This window comes from Athene noctua, chromosome 1, assembly GCF_965140245.1.
Source record: "Athene noctua chromosome 1, bAthNoc1.hap1.1, whole genome shotgun sequence".
In the NCBI taxonomy this organism is placed as follows: domain Eukaryota; kingdom Metazoa; phylum Chordata; class Aves; order Strigiformes; family Strigidae; genus Athene; species Athene noctua.
Window position 1 is genome coordinate 236,667,776 of NC_134037.1, and position 23,540 is coordinate 236,691,315.

General features: G+C 39.3%; 1 protein-coding gene and 1 long non-coding RNA gene across 3 annotated transcripts in view; one reads left to right on the forward strand and one right to left on the reverse strand.

Moving 5' to 3' along the window:
* Nucleotides 1–13,781, reverse strand: part of COG6 (component of oligomeric golgi complex 6) — a 58,667-nt gene extending 44,886 nt beyond the window's left edge. Inside the window, exons 1-4 of the mRNA XM_074913752.1 lie at nt 13,576–13,781; nt 12,847–12,990; nt 12,421–12,492; nt 8,780–8,838 (exon numbers count right to left, since the gene is read on the reverse strand). Of these exons, the coding sequence (XP_074769853.1) occupies nt 8,780–8,838; nt 12,421–12,492; nt 12,847–12,990; nt 13,576–13,701 (401 nt within the window). The 5' untranslated portion in view covers nt 13,702–13,781. The remainder of the gene's footprint in view (nt 1–8,779; nt 8,839–12,420; nt 12,493–12,846; nt 12,991–13,575) is intronic.
* Nucleotides 13,773–23,540, forward strand: LOC141963983 (uncharacterized). 2 transcript variants are annotated; one of them, XR_012634251.1, is made up of 3 exons: nt 13,773–13,893; nt 14,119–14,388; nt 22,317–23,540. It is a non-coding gene; the product is annotated as an uncharacterized LOC141963983 (long non-coding RNA). The 2 variants fall into 2 exon arrangements; XR_012634250.1 differs by having other exon boundaries at nt 23,360–23,540.

The window sequence follows — 23,540 nt, forward strand, 5'->3', positions numbered from 1 at the left end:
ATAATTCACTTTTATAAACCCGAGCCAATATATCAAAATCTAGAATACTGGCTAGTTAGAAGTTTCACAATATAAACACAAGATAACAACCTCAAGGTGGCAGCAATGCTTCATCTATCTTTCTCGAGATAGTAATCTGGAGGTAGTGAGAAACATCGATCTTAAACATAAAATCACGTTTCTGAATTTTGATAAAGCTATTTCTTTTGGGCTCTTTACAAAGGACATAGGATTTCAACAAGCTACTCAGTTTCAAAACCCAGGTTAGCCACATCTGATTATGCTGGCCATGAAAGTTGCTTTAGTTACCAGTCTGCATGAGAAAGATTCTGTGTCCTAGATGATGATTCAGGAGCAAAACACAAAGTATTACGTACCCTTGACTTCTACCTGGTTGTACACAGCATTAATGACACCAATACCGTCACACAGGTATTTTTTTCATCGGTTTTATTTTAATCGATCTTATTAAAGCAGGGAATTAGATTAAAATACCACTCAAGTTTGCTATGGTTATTTCACTGCGATAAGTGCTATATGCAAAACACAGGTAACAACAAAAGCTAGAGTAAGGCCATCTTACATCACCCACAGCAGTCAGTACCTGTGCAGACACTTGGACATGTCAAGACCCACTGGCCTTTCTACAGACATCATAATTTCTAGATTATGTCCTAAGCAAGTGCAGTACAGTAGAGGCAACACTGTGCTGTTATCCAACAGTTGGGTTGTTTTTTTTTTTTTCTTTTACAGAGTTATCCCTGCATAAAGGAACAAAACTAACAGATCATGGGAACACTGCACCGATGCAAAGGGGGAAGAGCCAAGCACTGGTAGACTTTGGAGCCTGGGTGGGGGCCGGGACTCCAACAAAGAGCAATTTCCCCAGTTTTAATCGTTACCAGGGAGACAGAATTCTTTTGCAAAAGAACTCAAAAGGCTGGGAAAACTATGCACTTCATGCACTTCTCCCTTGAACGAAATACAAATGTGCACTGTTTGTTAGGATTATCACCTAGACAGCTCAAAAAATGAGGTGGAGGAGTAACAGGCTTTTCCAAAGTTTAATTTTATCTTGCCACCAAATACTGCATAAAAATCTGCTAGCTTCCTTCACCTAGGACAAGTCATAGCAACACATTCTAAAATTACTTTCAGTTTGTTGTACTGAGGATTCAACAGACTTTTAAAGCCTTAGAGAGATGAAGTATTTCTAACTCACAAAGATACACCATCTTTAACAGACACATATAAATGCTTTTCAGTAGCAGCTGGAAAAATTATTTTTCTGTGACAGTTTTTGTGGAAGGCAAATATACAATACTATATAACAAAATATTTTCACACAAGTACATGTTAGGAAACCATTCTTAAGTACAAGGTGCAAAAATGCATTTGTAATTGCTGAGAGCAACTGGTTTTATTCTACATTTTGTCTGTCAAACACATCTTTTATTAAAGGAGAAATGAAATACTGTGAGAAGGTAATCAGTGACCAGTTCCATCACAGAATATAATTATGAAACTTTCTCCTTAATTACAAATAGGAAGGCACAGAAAATTACAGTGAATTGTCTAACGTTCCCAGGATACAGGAAAATAGCAGTAATATTACAGAAGGCTTTAGTAAGACCTCATCTGGAAAAGAGATCCCAATCCTGATCATCTGTGTTCAAGAACAATGGACTCCCATTAGACCAGAGCTAGCAGGATGATCATGGGAATGGAGAACCTAATTTATCTGAAGAGCTTCCTTCACCTCTTCTCACAAAGGACAAGATGAGAAAATAGAAAATTTATATCCAAGAACTGGGTTGGAAATTAGGGAAAGGCTTTTACTAGAAAGAACAAGCTTTTGAGGTAAGTGTTCCAAGAACAACACAAGTACAAAACACAAAAATAATTCACTTAGTTATATGTTGAACAGTTGATGAGTTTAGGAAAATCATCATGCAAGTGATAGCTGGCAGCAGGAGAATGGACTTAAGTTTAGAAGGCTTTTCCCATCTGTAATCCCCATCTAAACCTGCAATGCTGCAGCCCTGCCATACAATTCATTCTGCTCTAAACAGGTAAAAACGAGAAAGGCTAAATCAAAAGTTAAGCAATAAAAGATACTAACTGCACTGAAATGATTCAAATCTTGCCAAACAGATTACTAAACACTAGAATAAAAAAGCTTACATACTGTAGATAAATTCATAGAATTCAGTCATTTTCTACTTACACACCGATCAGGCATCATTGGTATGTATCTACAGAACAGTCTGGATAAGTTATTTTCAACTGCAAAACTTCTTAGCAATCATGTCATATATATACTTACTAGGTAAACCAGTGTTTAGCAATGGTTAAAATACAAGTTAGGGTTTCTAACTTGTGAAAGAGTATTTCCAGTTCTTTTCTGCACTGTAGAAGTTAGCAAGTTGATACTGTTGTACCAAACAGACTGATAATCTTCAGTGTATCTTTTATACAATCTGATATAAAGACATTTGAAAGGGGCCTGCTTAGTCTGGCTTCAAATTTGCCATCAAATTCAAAAATGTTGCCAAAGGCATTAAAATTACACGCTGTTCTCTACATCCACCTGGAATAAGATCAGAACAAATGAGCTTAACCAGCAGCAAAAGGAGAACTAAATCAGATAGTAGGAAAACAATAAAGAAACAAAATCAATTTTGAGGGCAGACCATGGGATCTCTGTTCTTGGGCTTTTCTTCTAAGAACAGATTAGACAAACATCAGTCAGGAACGGTATCATGTAACTGATGCTGCACTTCCGATTACCGTTTCTCCACCTGTAAGACCATACTTCATTTCATAGTCATCAAGAGTACTTCATGCTTCAGCAGAGTACATGGCTACCAGGTAGAAAAGCTGTCAGGAAATAAGGCTTTGCACTTTCTCTTGCTGGCCATGGCTAAAATGGTACAAATTAGTTGGGGCTTTTTTCAGATCCATTTTAGCTGTTTTGATTCCTGTGTTATGCCCTGTTACCATGTTTTACTTTACTGCAAATCAGGAAAGAAAACCAGCCTCAGAATTTCAAGCCTTCATCATCCCCCACATCAAATTATAATTCAGTTTGGGCAATCATTGCTTTTTCTCATAAAGCATATTCACAGGAATAAGTGTAATAACAAGTTTCAAAAGGTCAAGGCATGAAATACATCTGTCTCATCACTGCAAACCACCAGGTAACCACTTTTCTCAGCACATACTGATGAAAGCAAACCTCTCTAACCTGCTACAAATACTGCTGAACTTCCTACATAATTTCCAAACTATTACAAAAAAGATACTTATCTAAAAAGGAAAAAAGCACCAGCAACAGACAAGCAGCACGAGATCTGTAGTGCAGCACTACTCAAGCAGCAGATGTTCACTAAGAAACATTTTTCTGAAGACTTTTGACCTTGTATTGAGCACAGAGGTGACAGTCGAATTGTTCCCTGACCTCCAAGAACTGTTTGTTGAATTTAAATAAAGAGCAAGTCTGAATGCAATTCAATTAAAATAAATTGAAGTACACATTGCTGCATCCCAAAATACTTGTAGGAATCATATTTAACTGTATTTTTTAAAAGTGAACATTCCTAGTGCTACAGAAACTTAATTTTCCAGAATCAGCAAAATAAGGACTGACATCAAAACACACATTTTGCTCTAACAACACAATTGATAGAAGCTAGCAAAACAAGATTAAGTGTAAAGGTGTTCAAGTGCATAATCTTAACGAAAGTTCAGAAACTTTAGCCTGACTCAAAAAATATCTGTCCAAGCCATTTCCATTCCCAGTTTTCCATACAGATTTCATTAGTTCCAGAAAACTACTTCCAACTCTCACCAATTTACTATTTCTGCAGGCTTATTTTCTGTGATCTCCCTGAGCATATACATACACTGACATAATTGCTCTAATTTTATAAGAATTAATGCTGTAACTATTACCTTCTGGTCTCTTTCTTCAATTGTTAGATTCACGACTGTCATTTGTGGCAAACCTCAAAAACAACCTTGCACAATACCTTACCCTTAAGTGGCTGGCAGAACTACTATGAAGCCAGGCTTCTGGCATTCTGCATACAGTATTTTGGAACGGACTTATTTCTTTGGTTTGGGAACTGCTGAACTACACACACTTGTTCCCAAAGCAAAGTGAAGTAGTTTAGTGTTGCAAGCAGGTTTTTAGTTTCACACAAAGAAAAAAAAAAAAAAACCAAACTAAACTCAGGTATAACAAGAGAACCAACAAGTCACAGGAAGCTTTTATTAAAATCTCACTTCAAGGAACAAGATCCTTTTTCTGTCAGCCTATTAGCAATAGCAATAAACAAACCCACATCTTTTAAAACACAGCAGATGTTGTTTGAAAACAAACTAATCTCCTCATTAATACACATAAAAAGCCTAATGCAACCTGAAAGCAATATTAGTGTGCTCAAGTAAGTATATAGAAATCTAGTGAAGATACTGAAGTGGATTTTTAACAATTCACATAAATTGTCTAAAGTAACTACCTCAATTTTTCTTTATTATCACAGTTTGTTATGCAATACATTAAAACAAACATTCTATTCAAGACACCACATTACTGAACAGCAATAAATTAACCTTGCTATAGTGAGATGGGTTGAATGGTTTATTACACGCTACATGGTTTTACTAAGTTGTGATAAGTCTCAATCTTAAGGAGAGAAGAGGGGAAAAAAACCACATGTTGGTTCCTATATTTAAATTATGGAATCTGCTTAACAGTGTAAAGAAAACTGTTATGCTTCTAACGTACGGTAGTTTTAACTAGTCTTTACAGAGAAAATAAATTCAAACCAAGCAACCTAACTGACCAAAGAAATGCACAACTCTAACAATATTCACAAATAAAAAACAATTGCAATTGTATTAATGGAAGATTAATTCATTATCTATGTAACATACTGTAGCATTTATGCTGTATCAAGTCTAAAGCTCACAAACCAAGCTTACAAGGAAGACAACACCGCAAAGCAACAACCTGAGAATGTAGGAGTTTTAACTTAAACCTGAGACAAACATCTTTTCTACCCTATTTAACCAAGCGTCTTAAATCATACATTTTACCAACATAGGAAGTCCCAAATAGCTCATCAGATTACCTACAGGATAATGCAGGTGGACCACTATACCTTCAAACCACAAATCTGAGACAGCAGGATGACCAAGAAAGAGTTCAGGTAAGAAGCTTAGGAAGCTGAAAACATCTTGAACCCCATCTAATTATATAGGTGATGATACAATGCAAAAACTACTTAGTATAAGAAACCTAGTAACTGCACAGAACCACCAAGACAGCCATTCCTTTTTAAGTGCCGCAGAAGAGAAAGAGTATGCACAAGGATGAAAGCACAAACAAGCATTCTTAATTAAAATGTTCATCCTCATACTCAGTTCCCATGGTCACTTTGAATCTTTGGGGAAACTATTCTTCACTTCTATCATGCAGTTCTTGGTTAGAAAAAAACCACAACACTACACAGGTTCAAATGCCACATAAGGAAAAATTTCTGAAGAGATATCTACATTTGCAAGGGCAAAATATGTTGCAATATAAGAAAATAGTGGACTTACTATTTCAATCTTTCCTTTATTTGCTTTGTGTAGCTAGGGGAATAAAGTTACAACTCCAATCAAAAAGACCTTGGCTATTGACTTTTCTTTCTCTGGTTTTGAAGTGAACATTCTGTTCTTTTAATTGCAGTTTGCTTTAAACTTGATATAATAAAATTTACTTTCCATGAGAACTGACCAGGCATGAAGAGGGTTTATCCAAGCCAAAGGTTCCACCTGTCATTTACTGAAAGCCTTAAGACTATTACAGAAAGACAACTAGACATATTTAATCAAAGCCAGAGCTAACATGTATTCCTTCAAAATGAAGGGACAAAAAGCTGTGAAATACAAGCTCAATTATTTGCCTAAGTAACTTTCTATCTTCATCATACTGAGTGAAGACAGCAGCCCATCTTCCCTAAAATATCAAATACAAAATATTAAATATTTTAAAAATCTTAATCTCCAATTACCATAAATGCATTAAATGCATCTGAAAATACTGTCTCCCTTCAGCTTCAGAACACTGAATCAAATCATAACATTTTCCTCCTAGGAAAATATGGTCAGCTAAAGTAAATCTGATAAATGCTAAACATTTATAACAGAAAACTTTTTTTTTTAAAATCAATATTGCACAGCAAATCACTAACTGCAAATCAGAATAATTTCTGAAATTATTTTTTAGAAATGACTAAAAACCGTGAAAACAGAGGACGACTTCATGTAGTACTCTGTGACAAGGGCAGAATCAAAATAACTTTCCTTAAGGACAGTGTAAACAACTGGCTTGGCAAAATGACATTTTTTATCTCACTAGTTAAAAATGCTCAGTAACGATCATCCTCAAAAGCAGAACCTAACAAACGGGAAAACGAAGAACACAACTACTATTTTTCAGGATAATGTTTAAAAACATTCCGTTACTCAGCACTGATTTAAGAATTTAAGTCACAAACACTGTGGTACATAGAATGGAATTTGTTTTTTAAAAAGTACTTTGATGTTAAACTAAAAAATTACACAGGAAATTCCACTACATTGGTGCTATCTGAATACCAATTCCTATTATCCTAAACTTCAAGAAACTTCTGTCTAACTCATGTTTTCTTGTGAAAAGGCTATCATAAAATAAACAGCTGGTAGAACCACAGAAAGTGGAAACAGAAATTTGGGACTGATGAAATCTGAAGACAACTTCTGTGTTTCATAATAAGAAGAGAAACATCTTTTTGTAAGAACTCTAAAAAATTGATTATGCTCAGCAATTACTACCTTGTTCTAGATTGACTGTTCTTATTTTAGAGACATTGTTTCAACTGCCTTCTTTTTGAATGGATCAAGCTTTCGTACCTGCATTTCAATCAGGCAGTGTTTTACAACAACCCTCAGAAGACAGAAAAGCCGTGCCCTCCCAGTTTCACCATTTACTCCCTTGCTGGTTAAGAAGCGTCACCTGATAAGTTAAATGGATCAGCAATTTAAGAACTGCATTTTGTCTGACTGTAGACAAGATTTCCCTCACATTTGGTGGCAGATGTCTCTTGATGTGCCTGATGTAAACCAGAATGACACATCAGAAAAAACAGTTATTTAATGAGTTAAAAGATGACTAAAATGTCCTGAACGGAACAAAACAGCATTCCCATTGTAGCTTTTGCTTAAATATTTCATAACTTTAGCCAGGAAAAAAGTTGATTTTGTTAATAAATGGCATTAAGAGTCTTCCATAACCATCATATCGTAAGATCACAAATACTGTTTGGCTTCTGCTAGTGGGCACTTTATGGCACACCTAAAAAATAGTCTTTCAGAAGAGAAATTTTTCCTACATGTGCACTTTGAGGTCACACAAACCCTTAGGAGGACAGGCTATTTCCTAAAACCTTTTTTCCTCCTCACACTAGGGAGATGTTCTGTCTCTTAAAGAAATTAGCATAAAGTCTTTTAAGTAAACTATTGTGTGAGTAAGGACTGTATTGTAGAAGTACTGATGTACAGTCTGCATAATCTCCTTTAATAGAATTTAAGGCCAATTAGACATACACCACTTGGGACTGGTCTTGATATCTTCCATTCTGCTTCAGAACAAGGAATGAAAGCAGCTTTCCTTTTCTTGAGACTACAAAAAGAGAAGTGTCTGTCCTACTACTTCACATACTTGTATTTAAAATAACAAATTTTCTAAGACTTGACTTTTGCTCATTGATTTAAACTGGGACTTTGCCATATCCTTCACTTTAGATCAACTGGCACTGTATTTTATGCTGTTATTCTACATTCAACTTTTTAAATATGTACAGATTACACTCTTAACTTCACATTCACACTCTCACAGGACATAATCCACATCTGACTGAAGGTCATACAACATGAACCTACTAATTTTGAAAGTGCACCCAGAGCTATCCACAGCCATAAATTCTACCAGAAACTTATCACTGGAAATAATTATTTCTCATCTCCAGTGAACTGTATATAATTTTCAGAAGAAAGCTCATAAAGCAAGGAGAGTCATTCTTCTACGCTGACAAAGCCTATAGCTGTAAAAACAGATACCCTAGCCATAAAACCAAGGAAGATTCCTGGAATCCGTCATAGGCTATTATCCCCTTCCCCTAACAAATCTTTTCTTCCACAAGAGGTTGGAAAACCAAGAGAAAAAGTGATGTTAGGCTCATTGAACAGCACTTCTGTATTTCACAGTTAGCTTTTAATATGTCAGAGTAGGTTATAATCCAACTTTCTGTTCCTACACAGTCCCTGAACAAGAGTGATTTCTGCTGGATATGAAACATTAACAACAGCAACAAGCCTATGAAACTGATGAGACACTGAGTAGGTCCTTATCTGTTACAAAACAATATAACTTACATTATCAACTGACAGCACATCCATGTTCAGAATACTGTACCATTATAACAGATTCTCTTCCCTGAAAGGCCAATTTTTATTGCAACAAGCACTAACACATGTTCTTACCTTTTTGTATCTTCTAGTAATAAACAAAGAGTTCAGTATTTTATTCCAATTGAGCTACAAACACAGATAGTGTTAAAAACAAAGTACAAATAAAAAAAACCCCAACAAGTTACTATTGAAAAGTAAGAGTGGCAGAATCAGACCTAGAAGAAAATTCCATCAGTACTGTTATGTTTTCAAGAAATAAATAAGGTTGTATACATACTTTTCTGCCTGGAGTTTTGTGGTTTTTACTATCAAGTCCTGGGTTTGTTCCTTTGCTGCCTAGAATACAATTAGAATCATTAAGCATGTGAAAAACACAAACATATCAAATGTATCACCCAACCTTTAAAATATGTAATACTTTTGAAGCTTTCTGACTATAAGCAGTTTTGAGTGTACTCTTTGAAACAAAAGCCCTTCTCAAGTATTCATTAATTCTCCCTATTTTCAGGCATGAAAAAAATATTATCCTTACCTGTGTATGTTTTCATCTTTCTATACATTCATATTCACATACAGTTGATTTCTAGTTTATACTTAATACAAAAACATTATTATAAATATTAGAAATAGTTCTGATTTTGTTTGTCCACCAACTGTAACTTGTTTTCATTTTGTAACAGTAAACAAGTTCCTTTGGGTGCTAAACTGCCCAGTACCAGTGTCCATACTGACATTTTAGACCGTATGAACACAGCTCTGCTGGTCTAAGCAAGTTTAGCTCTATAGCCCAAGCAGCTTACAGGGATGTAAGGACCAAGAAAAATTATTAGAAAAAAATTCTTCACCAAAAGGGTTACCAAGCACTGGAACAGGCTGCTCAGGAAAGTAGTTGAGTTACCATTCCTGGAGGTATTTAAAAGATGTAGATGTGGCGCTTGAGGACATGGTTTAATGGTGGACTTAGCAGTGTTCACTTTATGGTTGGACTTGATGAACTTAAAGGCCTTTTCCAGCAAGAATGATTCTATGATTCTAAGAGTGATGCACTTAAGTTCGTGTTCAGTGATGACAACGCAAGGGTATCCATGCAGAAACTATTCTGCTACAGACAACAGCTGCATGACTAAAGGGATTGCTGCAACTGAAGAGTTCTGAAGTTCATCACTCAGCAAGAAGATAAAAGACATCTGGAACTGTTGGTTTCCCACTGGATACCACCAGTGATCATTCAGGCAGAAAAATAACAAAAAAAAAACAATCCTGAATTCAAAATGCATTCAATAGAGAATAACATTGCCAGTGAAGAGGTGAAAACAGCTATAAAGACATTCTGCATGAATAATTTCAAGACTGTAAGAGGTCTAAATTACAGCATTTGCCAAAATGAGGATGCCAGTCTTGAAACGTGTGAGAGGTCTAATGCAAGTAGACACACACACCGATTCATTTCGGCCTTTCTATCTGCCACACTAAATTAGCTACAATGGAAGAAACATCATGGTATAGGAACACTTTTTTAAGGTGAAAGGAGGACTGAAACCACTCAAGTACAACTTCAGTCATCAGAGGGAGCCTGAGCTGTTCCACAAATACAGACAGTGGGCACTACAGTTACTCAATTTTCTAAAGGGAACTACTATGGACTAACATGCAAATTCAATAAAAACTTGACAGAGTTACTGGACATTTAGTAGTTCCAAAAAAATTTAAGATATCTTTACGCTTTTTATATCTTATATAAAAATATTTAAATTTGTAGGTATTAATTTTAGACTTTTTTTTAATAATATTGATTGTCAATGTTTCAGCCTAACAAAAAAAAAGACTATTACAACAAAAGACTAGACCTGAACTATTCAGCATGGAAATCTACTAATTCCAGACTTCCCCCCCACTTCCTTCAGAGTTGCAAATTTTAATAAACCAAAAAGACAGAAAAAATTTGCTTCCAGTGCTTTCTGTACAAAAGTACTAATTGCCAGGAAGAATGCTAACAGTAGGACAGCAGAAAGGAAGGAAAAGCAGTTTTTCTGGATCCAGCTAGATATATCAGGAAGCCAGTTTTTATTTACATGCATTAAAATGCGTATCAGATACTGTTGTTATTATTACACCTATGTAATTTAAGAGCTTACATCTAACCAAAAGAAGGTAACTGGCAGAAAAGTCAGACATGCCCGAAAAATCAGAAAGTTGATATTTGATAACTCTTGCAAATCCAAAATACAAATATTTTTCTCTTCTTTCTCACCTCAGTATACTAACTAAAACTTTCACTATCCTTCAACCCATTCTAGCACTTGCCTCCTTCTCTCCCTTTCAGTCACTGCTCTTATCAAGTCATTATCCTGAAATCAGATTTGACAGTATCTGGTTATTTGCATTGGATGGTATTATAAACTTACAAAATAAAAAAAAGTACAAAGCTTTTTGGCTTATCAACATATAGTCCCTTTTATATGTTGTATTTGTTCAGTTTTAGCATGCTTTTCTGCCCTATATGCTACAGATGTTCCTTTTTGTATCTTGTATTTGCTCTACTCTTAGTTCATTTTTGTCTTCTTATTCAGCTGGAGCACATGCAAGTCTTCACATCCTATTACAGATGAAGTATTTGACAAATGAGTACTACTTCATGGGCTTATTAATTTATTTTACATTCATACAAAGAAAACATTGGTTGAATTGAGACAAGTTGAGAGTTCTGCAGGGCTCTAGAGGAAACCTAATGTGGGGCACAGAACAAAACTACCTACTGACTTTAACAGAAAAAGAAATCACTGCAGGGTGGCTCTACTCTGGGAAAAAAAAAAAAAAATCACAGATGATAGTTACACTTCACGATCTAAAGACTTCTGCCTTTTAGAGCAAAAATCTGCATGGACACTTGACTCATTTCCACATCTAAGAGTTTAATCAAACAGTTCCTGAACTGCACTAGGGAATACATCCACATTAACAGTATTCAAAGAGATCTGAGACCTCCCAAGGTGCATTACCCATCGCCTTCCAAAACTGAAAATGAAGTACTGCAGTGGGCTACACTGTACTCTCACACTTTTCCAGAACAAGTTCATCAAAGTACCAGCGTTCTTATAGGAATTACATAAAATGACTATGAAACCTATTAATCTAAGTAGGGGGACATCTCAAGTACCCACGTACACATTAGGAGGGGAAAAAGCAACTGTTTTCACAGGATTTTTTCACGAAGGATTCTCATTTATGTGCTATCTTCATAACAGATTTGGTTTGGCAAAACATCTGCACCTCAGTGTCCATAAACCTTTTAAACTCATCACTGTACTCAATATTGAATTTGTACACTAAAACCAAGCCAGATTTAGTAATGCATTATAAAACACAACCTCTTTCCCCCCCCCCCCTTAGAATGTTATGGATTCAGGCTTAATACAAAACAGAACTGCTTTTGTTGAATATTAGCATTTTAAGACAACGTTATGAAACAAAACCAAAAGAATGAAGACAGCACACTAGATTTGCCTCCCTCTTCGGATTACAAGATATTTTCTTATGAATTTATATGAACACATAGATGTAGTCAATGCAGAAGGCACAAATTTTAAATGGAAATACACAAACATAATTAACCCTTTAATCTCACACACATCCCATCTAATATTTTCTCTCCATTCACAAATGGGTATCAGATTGCTGTTCTCAAAATAAGTATATTGCTGCATTCTGAATTGCAATTTGGAAGAAATTGAAATTACTTCCTCAATACATTTTCTAAGTAAGTAAAAAGTAACAATATCCTAAAGTAACATAATATACATACTATGGAAACATCTCAATGTCATTGTTAATCCCTAAAAATAATTATTTATCCTTTTAAAAGAAAGTAGTCTGACCTCAAAAGGAAAAACATACAAAGCACATCTACTTATATATTACCTTCAGACGACTGGACATATCTTCACAGCAGCTGCTCATTGCTTGCACATCTTCGTTTATACTCTCAAGCTCCTAAATAAGTTCAAGTAACAGTAATTGTGTTTTAAATCAGAAATACCATGCCTAGGCCCAACTTCATCCCACCAAAATGAGATGCCCAAGCTACAAGTAACACAGTTACTCTAGGCTCCCTGTTAATGGCATGAATGCACCTCTAAAGATCAGCGTTCACTTGGGATTTTATCTGTTTGAAACATCATCTCTCTCTACACAGGATTTTCACCAAATGAAACAAACGATGAATCAATTTTACTGTAAAAGTTTATTTGTCCTGTAAAATCAAAATCTCTCTTAATACTTTTTTTAAGCTTTAAATTACACTGCAGTACTCCCACAATATAGCTAGTCACACTGTAAAAATGCTACCTCTTTAACTTGCTTGAAGATGTGGACAAATTCTTCATTTATGGCTAAGCTTCGTCGTTCAATGTCTCCACGCAAGTTTCTTCGGGTGCGCAAACTGTTTTCAACAAAAAAGGTCGAAAGAGCCTTGAGTGCTTCCAGCATTTCCTATAAAATAAAAAAAAGACCTTAACTTTCCACACAGTTACAAAGAAGCATCTTACATAGTCTGTAACTATCCCAGGTATGTGGTTTTAGGGGAAAAAACCCCAAAAAGCTACTATATGATTTTAGAGAAAAAAACTACCTAAACACATTCCAGATAACCAAAATAATTGCTGACTCTTTCTTCTTCTTGTATGTTATGACACAAAACTTACTATTTCTGAATAGCTTTAATCGGTAAGATTACACTGGGTTAATGCACGACCTACCTATAGCTAGAGAACATCTAAATCAGAAAAAGCGCCCTCCGAGCTACGCAGTACAAACCTGCCTACGATTTGAAGGGATCGAACAGGTGCGTGGCATGTCGCTGGAGAAGCGAAAACCAATATTGTTTTTAATTAATGCTGCAAACGTCACCCTGCGACTCCGCAGCGGAACCGAGGGTATGACACGGCGGGCTCCCCAGCGCCGGAGCCTATCGGGGCTCGCAGCCCTGACGGCTCATCCGGCCGCCCGCCCGCAGGACGCTCCCGGCCGGGCAGGCCCCGGCCCCCGCCTCGCCCCCTCAGCGGCCGCCCGCCCCACCTTGTCGTTGTCCAGGCGAGTCTCCAGGATCTTGTTGAGCTTGCGCGACAGCGGGTTGCTGCCGGGGGCGGCTGGCAGCCCCGGAGCGGGGACGGCGGGCGGCGGCGGCGCGGCGGTGTCGGCCATGGCTGCGGCCCTCCCCGGCCGCCCGCACCCAGCGCCGCGGCGGCGGACCGGCTCCGGCGGAAACGCGGCCCCGAGGCTTTGGTTCCGGTCCGGCCCCGGACGCAGGCCCGCGGGTGCTGGTGGTGGGGCCCGGGACTTTGGTCCCCGGTACAGGTGGCTCGCAGGGGAATAAAGAAAAGATTCGGGTTGATGGTAAGAAAGAGGGATCACTTCCTGAGGTCGGTTAGCTGGGTTTATTTCATGACATAAATGCTTATTTATGAGTTTAGCTGAAAAGGAAAAACAAATGGGCTCTACTGTATAAGCTAATAGCAATGACAGTAAAAGTGTATCAAAATGAGGGGGGGGTGTCTCTTGTTTCGGCTGTGCATTTTCTGACGCAAAGGCCACACTCCTGAGGTCTCCTCGTGTCTCCAGAGCAGCAGAGCTGCCTCTCCACCACAGAGTGAAGAAGATGTGGCTTTGTGAGCCTGGGCCGCCGTGGATCTGCTCCCCTGGACAGCCCTGACGGCCTGGCTTGCCACCCACAGCGGTGCTGCCTCGGCAGTATGGGCCGAACAGCCGCAGGAGCCTGGCTGCGCGCCCCCGCTCTGCTTCTGCAGCCGTGACACGTGTCAAGCGTTGAGGTGAGATGAAGGGATTTCTGTGAGCTTTTCCAAAGGACAAAAATCGGTTATGCAGATAAAGGTAAGACACCATGGAAAGAAGGTGAATATATACAGCACACAGCTGTTATTTATGAAGACGAGGGTCCCACCATGGTATTAGCTCTGTGCCCATGCAATGTAAAGTCTGTTTCCATTTGTCTGTTGTTGTGCAGATCAAAAAACAAAGACTCAAGCAGCAGCTTAATTCTTCAGGCATTTGGGGACTTCACATTGCTCTTCTGTAGGCTATTCCTGAGAGAACTACAAGTAAATCGAGTAGCCTTTGCCGTTATGCCCAGAGCAGTTTTCATTCACTTTTTTTTTCTTTCAGTTTGAGTCATTTATCTCAAGAAAAAATTATGTGAGCAGAGACATCCACCTGAAATTTTAGCATGATGGTGACAGTGGTTAAGATACTTTTCTATTTAATTTTTATTTTTTTGTTTGCTTCCTCACATAGATCCTCTACATAAAAGGCCAGCTTTTCTAAACAGCCTGTGTAGTGCCTTGTTTCTACTGTCCGCTAGTCAGCAAGCAGGTTTTCAAGTATTTTCAGACTCCTTGTTTCCCTTCTTAGTTTTTGATTCTCCACCCTAATACACCGATGTTATGTCCTTCACTTCTGACTAAGCTTCCAGGAGCTAGGATCTCCATTCTCCACGTCAAAAGAGATAAACCAGTATGCAGTCATCACAGGTATGAGCAATTAATATTTAAGCATGTCAAGAAAATCCTATTATTAGAAGGATCCCCTCCCACTTATAAATTGGATGTTGTTAGCAGTTTGAACAACATTTCACATGCTGTTAACCTGTTGGATGAGTTGACAGAGTGAAGGCACACCTTGAAGTCAGAAAGACTTGAATATCTGAACCACAAGTGTAAGATGAGTCAAGACCACTGCCAAGTCTTGTCCAGCAAGTTATACCACAAACATACAAAGAGCCACAAAGATCTTCCTCTATCAGTTGGTGCATTTTCTTTTGAAGCAGACAGTTCTGGTTTCAGATGCTCCTTGATGGGTGTGCATTCTTTCAAGAATGTGTTTCATGAGCCAGAATGCTTCTAGCTAACATAACACATTGGGCTGGCAGGAACTGATAGGATTTTAAAACAGCATGTTTGTCTGTGCATGTGTTCTCCTGGGAAAATTAGAAGAAATAATTGAGGGAGCACTTTTTAATCTCCCACAACTGCAAGAAGTATTTGTATGAGGACACCAGGGTTTACCTTTTGTTCTTCTTTTAGGAATACTAGATGCAGCTACCAAAAAAATCCTCTCCTTTTCCAACATGGATAGTATTGGCAGGCTACATTTTTCCTCAGAACGGATCTTTTTAAACAAAAATGCAAATGTGATAGTGCAATGAGGTCACCATCTAAATTTCAGCTGATGTGCCATGGCTTGTCTGTGTCATGAAGGTGGGTTTGACATGACATTCTTAACAGTGTTCTTGTCCATCAGCAAACATTGTCGTGTTAAGTCGACTGGATATACACTGTGGGATAAGACAATTGAGAGTTTGTGATCTGTAATTGCCAGAAGGGACTCTGATTTCAGTTATCAGTCTGTGTATCAGCGGAAAACATTTTGTGTAGTATCAAGGATAAATCCCCTTACAAAGCTAGATATGGCAGCAAAAATACAGGTGTCAGCAAAAAAAATGTCTGGCACATGATGTTTTCTGTTGATTTTCTTATCTCAGTTCCTTATTATGTTGCTTTTTGGTTTTGTTTTTTTTCCCAGGAATAGACAGCAAAATAACTGTTATCAGTATGCAGCTAGTGAAAGTGTTCACAAAACACTCATTTGCTGCACTACAGACAGGACCGCAGTTTAGCCTGCAGAACAAGGAGGGTGTGTTCTGTGGAATGCTACCTGTCATCTGTAGCCCAAACTAATAATACCATTGTACTTTCAAATGCTTGGAGGTACATGTACTTTTCAAAGTCAAAGACGAAAAGGTTTGTAGTAGTCACCTGAGTCTGTTCTTCAGAAGTATAAGTAATAATAAAACTCCAATGGATGAATAGGTTGACTGGGGTCAAAGACATGACTGGAACTGGTATTTCCATATCCTGTGGCAAAGAGGAGTGATAGAGCAGGACAAAAAGGAAATGTTTTCTTAAATACAGAGAAAGAGAAATGGCCCTTTGCTATAGCTGTTGTCATAGGCATATGAGGATGAGAAAGGAGGATTTTTGTGATGAACACAGAAGAAAATGTAAAAATACATTAGAAGAAGATTAATGGAAGGAAGGAAGGAAGGAAGGAAGGAAGGAAGGAAGGAAGGAAGGAAGGAAGGAAGGACGGACTGATGCAGAACTTGGCTCAGTATGATCCAGAGAGGACATAGGAACAGGACAGATTGTGAAGTAAAGTCAGGAAGGTGAAAGGTCATATAACAAATGCCCATAATCAGTTGTATTTTCTATCTATTACAGTGTAATAGATAAAAAGAATTTGACAATGCTACCATTACATACAATTTACAGACCCTGATGCTTTCAGATGCAGTGAAGAAGAGCATCTGTGGGAAGCTGGCTATAGTAACCTGCTGTTCAGCTAATGCCATCCCTGTGAAAGTGATAGCAGCCCTTTATGCTGCAGCCCTTATAGAAGATCATATGAGAGGCTGGGCTGCTGGGCTAAGGCTAACTGTAGGAGTTTCAATAAGGCCAAATGCTGGGGGCTGCACTTGGGCCACAACAACCCCCAGCAGCGCTACAGGCTTGGGGAGGAGTGGCTGGAGAGCTGCCAGTCAGAGAGGGACCTGGGGGGGTTGATTGACAGCCGGCTGAACAGGAGCCAGCAGTGTGCCCAGGGGACCAAGAAGGCCAATGGCATCCTGGCTTGTGTCAGCAATAGCGTGGCCAGCAGGGACAGGGAAGGGATCTTACTCCTGTACTCGGCACTGGTGAGGCTGCCCCTCGATTCCTGTGTTCAGTTTTGGGCCCCTCACTCCAAAAAGGACATTGAATGACTCGAGCGTGTCCAGAGAAGGGCAACGGAGCTGGTGCAGGGTCTGGAGCACAGGTCGTACGGGGAGCGGCTGAGGGAACTGGGGGTGTTTAGTCTGGAGAAGAGGAGGCTGAGGGGAGACCTCATCACCCTCTACAGCTCCCTGAAAGGAGGTTGCAGAGAGCTGGGGATGAGTCTCTTTAACCAAGTAATAAGCGATAAGACAAGAGGGAATGGCCTCAAGTTACACCAGAGAAGTTTAGACTGGATATTAGGAAGCATTTCTTTCCAGAAGGGGTTGTTGGGCATTGGAATGGGCTGCCCAGGGAGGTGGTGGAGTCCCCATCCCTGGAGGTGTTTAAGAGTTGGGTCGACATAGCGCTTAGGGATATGGTGTAGTTGAGAATGGTCAGTGATAGGTAAATGGTTGGACTGGATGATCTTCAAGGTCTTTTCCAACCTAGATGATTCTGATCCTGTGAACCTGGCTCTGCCAGGCTCTCCACTGCACACAACATACCCCAGAAGAAATCCATCACTGCCTTATGTTCTTCACTAGTTCTCTGCTGTCAAATTATTCTTTTGACTTTCTCCAGCATTTTATTGTCATTTTGTGCTGTTGTTGGGCTAGAAAATCCAGCTGATAAGCAGGAGCACAGGAAAATGTTCTGTGTCTTTAAGTCAATTAGAGTTGGATTTTTTGATGGTTTCTTTTCCAAGAGGTTATTGAAGATTTCACCAGGTCAAATCTGCCCTTTCCTTGAGCTAACAATTTTTCAAAAGCTCAGACAGTGTTGACCCCATTCTGCAAATTAATATATGACTCTGTGAGTGATTTGACCAAAGGTCACCCTGACAGCAACCTGTAGTGATGTAGTGAAACCTGTCTGTGTCCCTTGAAGCTCCAGAAGAATATACAACTCTGAAGTTTTTGGTTAGCTCATGCTATCTCACTTGAGGATTTATTGTCATGCCTCACAGTCAGCAGTAGTGGCTATAATATATGAGATGCTGAATCAGCCACCTGGTTGAGGAGGTGTAAAACTCCTGTTTGTTACAACTCACTGAAAAGATAACACTAACAGTACAGTATGCACTTTAATACATACCAAACCTGTGAAGTCTTTCTGTTCATCTTCTGCTAAAAAAACCCAGCCATTGATTTCAAGGAAAGTACTGTGTCAGCAAAACTGATAGGATTTGGTCTAAATATATTTGGCTCCAGAACTCTACACGACCCAGGAATTCTCTAAGGAAGTAGTCATCTAGATTATGTGGCCACATCCTCAGCAAGGCCAATAGGTCATGGCACTGCCACTCACTATGGTGAGGGCCCAAGTTTCACCTAGAAAAAAAGAAATAAAGGCTTAGATCGTGGAGCCAGAAGAATCTGCTTGTAGCTGACTAACTGCATCACCTTAGGGACACTGTGTCTCAGGTGTAAAGTTTATCTTCCTTTGCATGTGCTCATTAGTAAGCCGATGAGATCTGTAATATAGATTATTGTTATTGTAATAACAGTATAGCAACAAAGAGGAATATTTTTGCCAAAAAAAGTAGAAGCATGACACGAGTAACACAGGATATAATGCTAATGGTGTATGCCAGACCTGCTATCCTTTCTCTTTAAGCAATGACTGCCTGTGTCCTACTGGCAAAAGGTCTCTGGAATGTGTTCTGTTTTACAGGAAAAAAAAAAAGTAACCCAAACATCTGAACAAAAATTACAATCCACCATCAGGCAAAGAAAGAGTATCCTTCACTGTGTTCTGATCTCAGCTGAGGTCAGCCTCTAGCAAAGAAAATCTAGAAAATGATTCCTAAATTACTGGGCAGTGCCTTCACATCAGCTCATCAACACAAGGCCATCTATGGGATCATGACACGGCCATGACGTGGATCATGAGAAGCCAAACGTAGATCTAATAAATCATGAGAATTATGGCATTAGAACAAATGCTTTTTGAGTAAGTACATCAGCAGCACACGTTTTAACACAGACCATAACTGCTGCAAACTTGGCAGAGTTCTCTTTTTTGGCAGCTCCTCCAACTGCTGTATTTTAATCCAGCGCTGTGGGTCAAATGTCCACGTCTTACACATTTCAGTCGAATCCCTTATTTTTTTCTTCCCTTGGCTTTTCTGGCATGTTTCCTGTGAACAGACTGTTCGTTACAATCCCTTAATGGAAATCCAGACCACTGCCTTAAGCCCCCACAGCTAGTGATGAACTATGACTATTCTCCACTGAAATGCCCACATAGCTTAGGCAATTCTTGTTATCCCCAGAACCCAGTCACTATGGTTGCTTTGTGTTTACAGTTCAAGTCACTGAAGACATGTGATAAATGTTGCATATATTTCTGCCATTCAGGATTCATACAGGACTCCAGAATAGTATTATTCCACTTGTCAAGACAAGAGATGCATAAATATAGACATAGTAATAAAATGTGTAATGAAGTACATTTTTGCAGCCTTTTCCATTTTCTCTATCGCATTGACTGGCTGATCTCTGTTTTGAAGCTTGTTTGTCTTTTCCAAAGATGCTTTTAAACTCCTGCTGTATAACTTTTGTGCTCCTGCCCTTTTTGCATCTATCCCCACACACATTTCTGCCATGCAGGCAGGGTGGTGTGACTGGCTTCTCTCAGCTTCAGCCAATTTCTTTACCATAGTCACTATCCAAAGTACAGTCCTTATTGTGAATAACTGCTATACTTGAGCTAGTAGCTGTTCCTTGGAATGTAGTTTCATAAGATGATAGATTTCTCACCCTGCTAACACAGCAAATCATGCACAAATGTTTGTATTGGCACAGGAGGGACAAGAGTCTATGGCCAGGGACACCTTGGGGCAGGACTTCCCTTTTAAATGGCAGCTAACAGTTCTGTCAGGCAAAAGTGTATCTGGAACCATGAGGGCACAAGGAACTCGAGGGGACAAGCAATGGTGTGGCATGGGGGCAAAAGCATGGCAGCTTCACCACAAAAGCCATCGTCTTGTGAAACTGGACCTTAGGGATGTTGCTAGTGCAACTCATGTAAAAATATTGACAATCATGGAAATTTTCACAGCAGCATTACAACACAGAATCATCGAATGGTTTGGGTTGGAAGGGATCTTCAAGACCATCTAGTTCCAACCTCCCTGACATGGACAAGGACACCTTCCACTAGACCAGGTTGTTCAAAGCCCCGTCCAACCTGGCCTTGAACACTGCCAGGGAGGGGGCAGCCACAGCTTCTCTGGGCAGCCTGTGCCAGTATTTCACCACCTTTATTCACAGTAAAGAACATCAACCTAGTTTTACATGTATGGGTGTTATAAACAGGTTTCCCTAGTACTCATAACAAATCTGTTTGGGTGAATTTAATAAAAATTTATTTATACAGCAGGAAAAGTAAAAGTTACCAAAATCCCAGAAGTCACACTCTCTGACATCTGTTGGAGGGAAGCAAAACAACTACAATGTGGAGCTACCTGGTATATTTGGATTTGATTCCCTCTGTAAAGTTGACTCAGAAGTGTCCTCTGGGCTTGTCTCAACCATTCATCTTTGTGTGTCAGCTCATGCAGCCCTTCCAAAACCTTGGCAAGATGCCATCACCCTCCGAGATGCTGGAGAGCTGCAGTGGATAAAAATAACTTATTACTTAATGGCTACACTGGCTGCAGTCACTGCAGATGAGTTGCAAACAATTTCTCTGCAAAGATCTACTCACCTTCAGAAGAAATATATTTAAGCCTGCAGTTTCTTGCTCAAATTACCTGCCATCCCTCTCTGGTGGTCATTTCTGCCTTCACAGCATTATTACAGGTTTGACATCCCTATGACTGATGCACTGGAAACCAATAATTATGTCCTCAAGGGAAGGCAAAGGTTGCAGGAAGCAAACTTGTTTCTAAACTTCCGCATCTCTGGTGCATATTTATCCATTTGCAATGTGAAATTGTTAGACTGGAGTGAGTCTGGGCAGCTCTGCCAAGAACAGGCAGAGTGGTAGCAACCTCCCTTGTTCCGGACCCTGCCGGGTGGCTCCAGAACAGCAGTGGGGACTATGGTGATGGGCTGCCTGCTCTGAAATGCAGAGGGAGGACAGCTCAGCCTTGCCACCCAGGATGATGTGGCCGTCAGATGGCTGGGTAGTACTGATGTCGCTCTGTGATTACATTGGAAGGAAAAAGTGCTGTGCATTTAGCTGCTCAGATGAGAGTTTTGCCAAAGCAGGAGTCCTGTGTCAGCATCTACTGCAGCCGAGTAGGTTGGTTCGGCTGGTGTACAGCACGGCATCAACAGCTTTGTGAAGCACTCACATTCCCTGGCAGGAACTCAAGGAGCACTTCCAGCAACCTCCAATTACAGTATTAATTACAAGAGACTATCAAGTTCCACAGAATAGGCCCCAAGCTTCCTTTTGCATGCAAACTAGCAAGGACTTTCTTGCCCAAGCAGGTAGAACTCTGTTCAGAATATCATCAGCCTGTTTATACATCACCCATCACTGTCAACTTCCCTTAAACAATGACACCTTAAAATAATGTTGTACATGCAGAGCACATGCCTTTCAAAAAGCAAATGTCATGTTGAGTGAACTGCCAATCTGTAGGTTTTAAGAGGATATTTTAATATTAATAGTGGTGATTAGTGGCTTCTTTCTACTTCTGTCCCATACATGGCCTTCTATGTGATAAAGTCTAGAGTACTAGTAATATAGGCACAGTAACACTGTAAAGAGAAGCATCAGGTGCCTTAACCAGACTGCAGATTGCAGATTGCAGTGCTAACTGACAGAAATTAGCAGATTGTCTTCAAGCAATATTTGTGCCTCACTGTGGAAATCTTATGGCAAGAAATACCCATGCTGGCATGGAGCTAGGCTTTCCTTTCACTGGTCAAAAAGCAGATTATTTTGCTGCTTTACTAGCAGTGTGACTACTGATCCACTGCTGATATAGGAAGCTCTTAATATTAAGTGACATGAATCTCTTCTTTCTCTCTTCAGCTTGGATACCTGAAGACTTGAAGACAACATTAAGTACTTATGGTGGGATACATCTCACCAGTCTTCTACTATCTAAAAGTTAGAGGTGAAGTCCACATCCTATCCTATCAGGGGAGTGAAAGAAAGGCAATTTCAGAAGGCAATTCATCCTATGATTCCTACCTAGTCTTCTCCACTGTGCATGGAAAATTTGTATGATGGACCATTGACCATTTGTTTTTAATCCCCATTGGTCTGACTGTGGCTTTTGACTTCTCTGCAAATAGTACTAAGAGTATGCCCCAGCTACAGAAATGAAATAAAATATTTGAATGTTGGTGTAACCCCAGACTCTCCATATACTCAAGGGAAAGGGGATAAAAACCTCAGGATGTTTGATTTTACAACTGAATAAATAAAATGTCTTATTTTCACAGTAAAATGATCCACTTGGTGCCTGTAGGCATGTGACATATCATCCAGACACATATCATTTTGTGTGACACATCATGGACTTGCCAGTTGCAGAAGCAGAACTGCCCAAGGGCTAGTTCAATTTTTACACCTGAATCAGAAAAACTTTTAAATTTTCATTCATAAATCAATGGTGCAGTCTAGTTCATACCTGCTCCTTCTGTTTCCTCTTCTCCTATGTCTCCTTTCTTTATACATTTTGTCACCTTTTCTCCATCTTCCCACGCAAATTCATCTCTCAGAGGTATGTGTTTCACTGTCAGATATGCCTACTTGTGATGCATTACTCACCTTCTCAGATACCAATATTAATCCAATTTTCTTTTAGTGTGATGGGATTTGGACACAATTTCTATTATCAGTAGTGGAGATATTATGCCAGCGTACCACCACAGGGATATCAGCTTGTGTCTGATTTCTTGAAATGAATAGTTGTTTTATCAGAGACTTGAGCACGAGCAGGAATATGTGTGAGTTCCATTCTCCAAAGTGTTGGACACTGTCTTGAAGATGTGCTTAAGTGCTTGGTGATTTATGGCCAGAGTTTCTGTGGTTTACAATGTTGAGACAAAGTTCCTTTCTTTTTTCAGTCACTGAAGTTAACAGAAGGACTCATGTATGGGTATTGCAGCATAAATTATCTTCAGCTGAAGAAACAAGATGGTTGTGAAGAAAGAGGAAAGACAATTCTCATTGCATCAGAGAGGAAGGATGCATTGCCTTCCTGTATTTGGAGGAAGAGAATAAGAATTAAAACCATCCTCATCACCA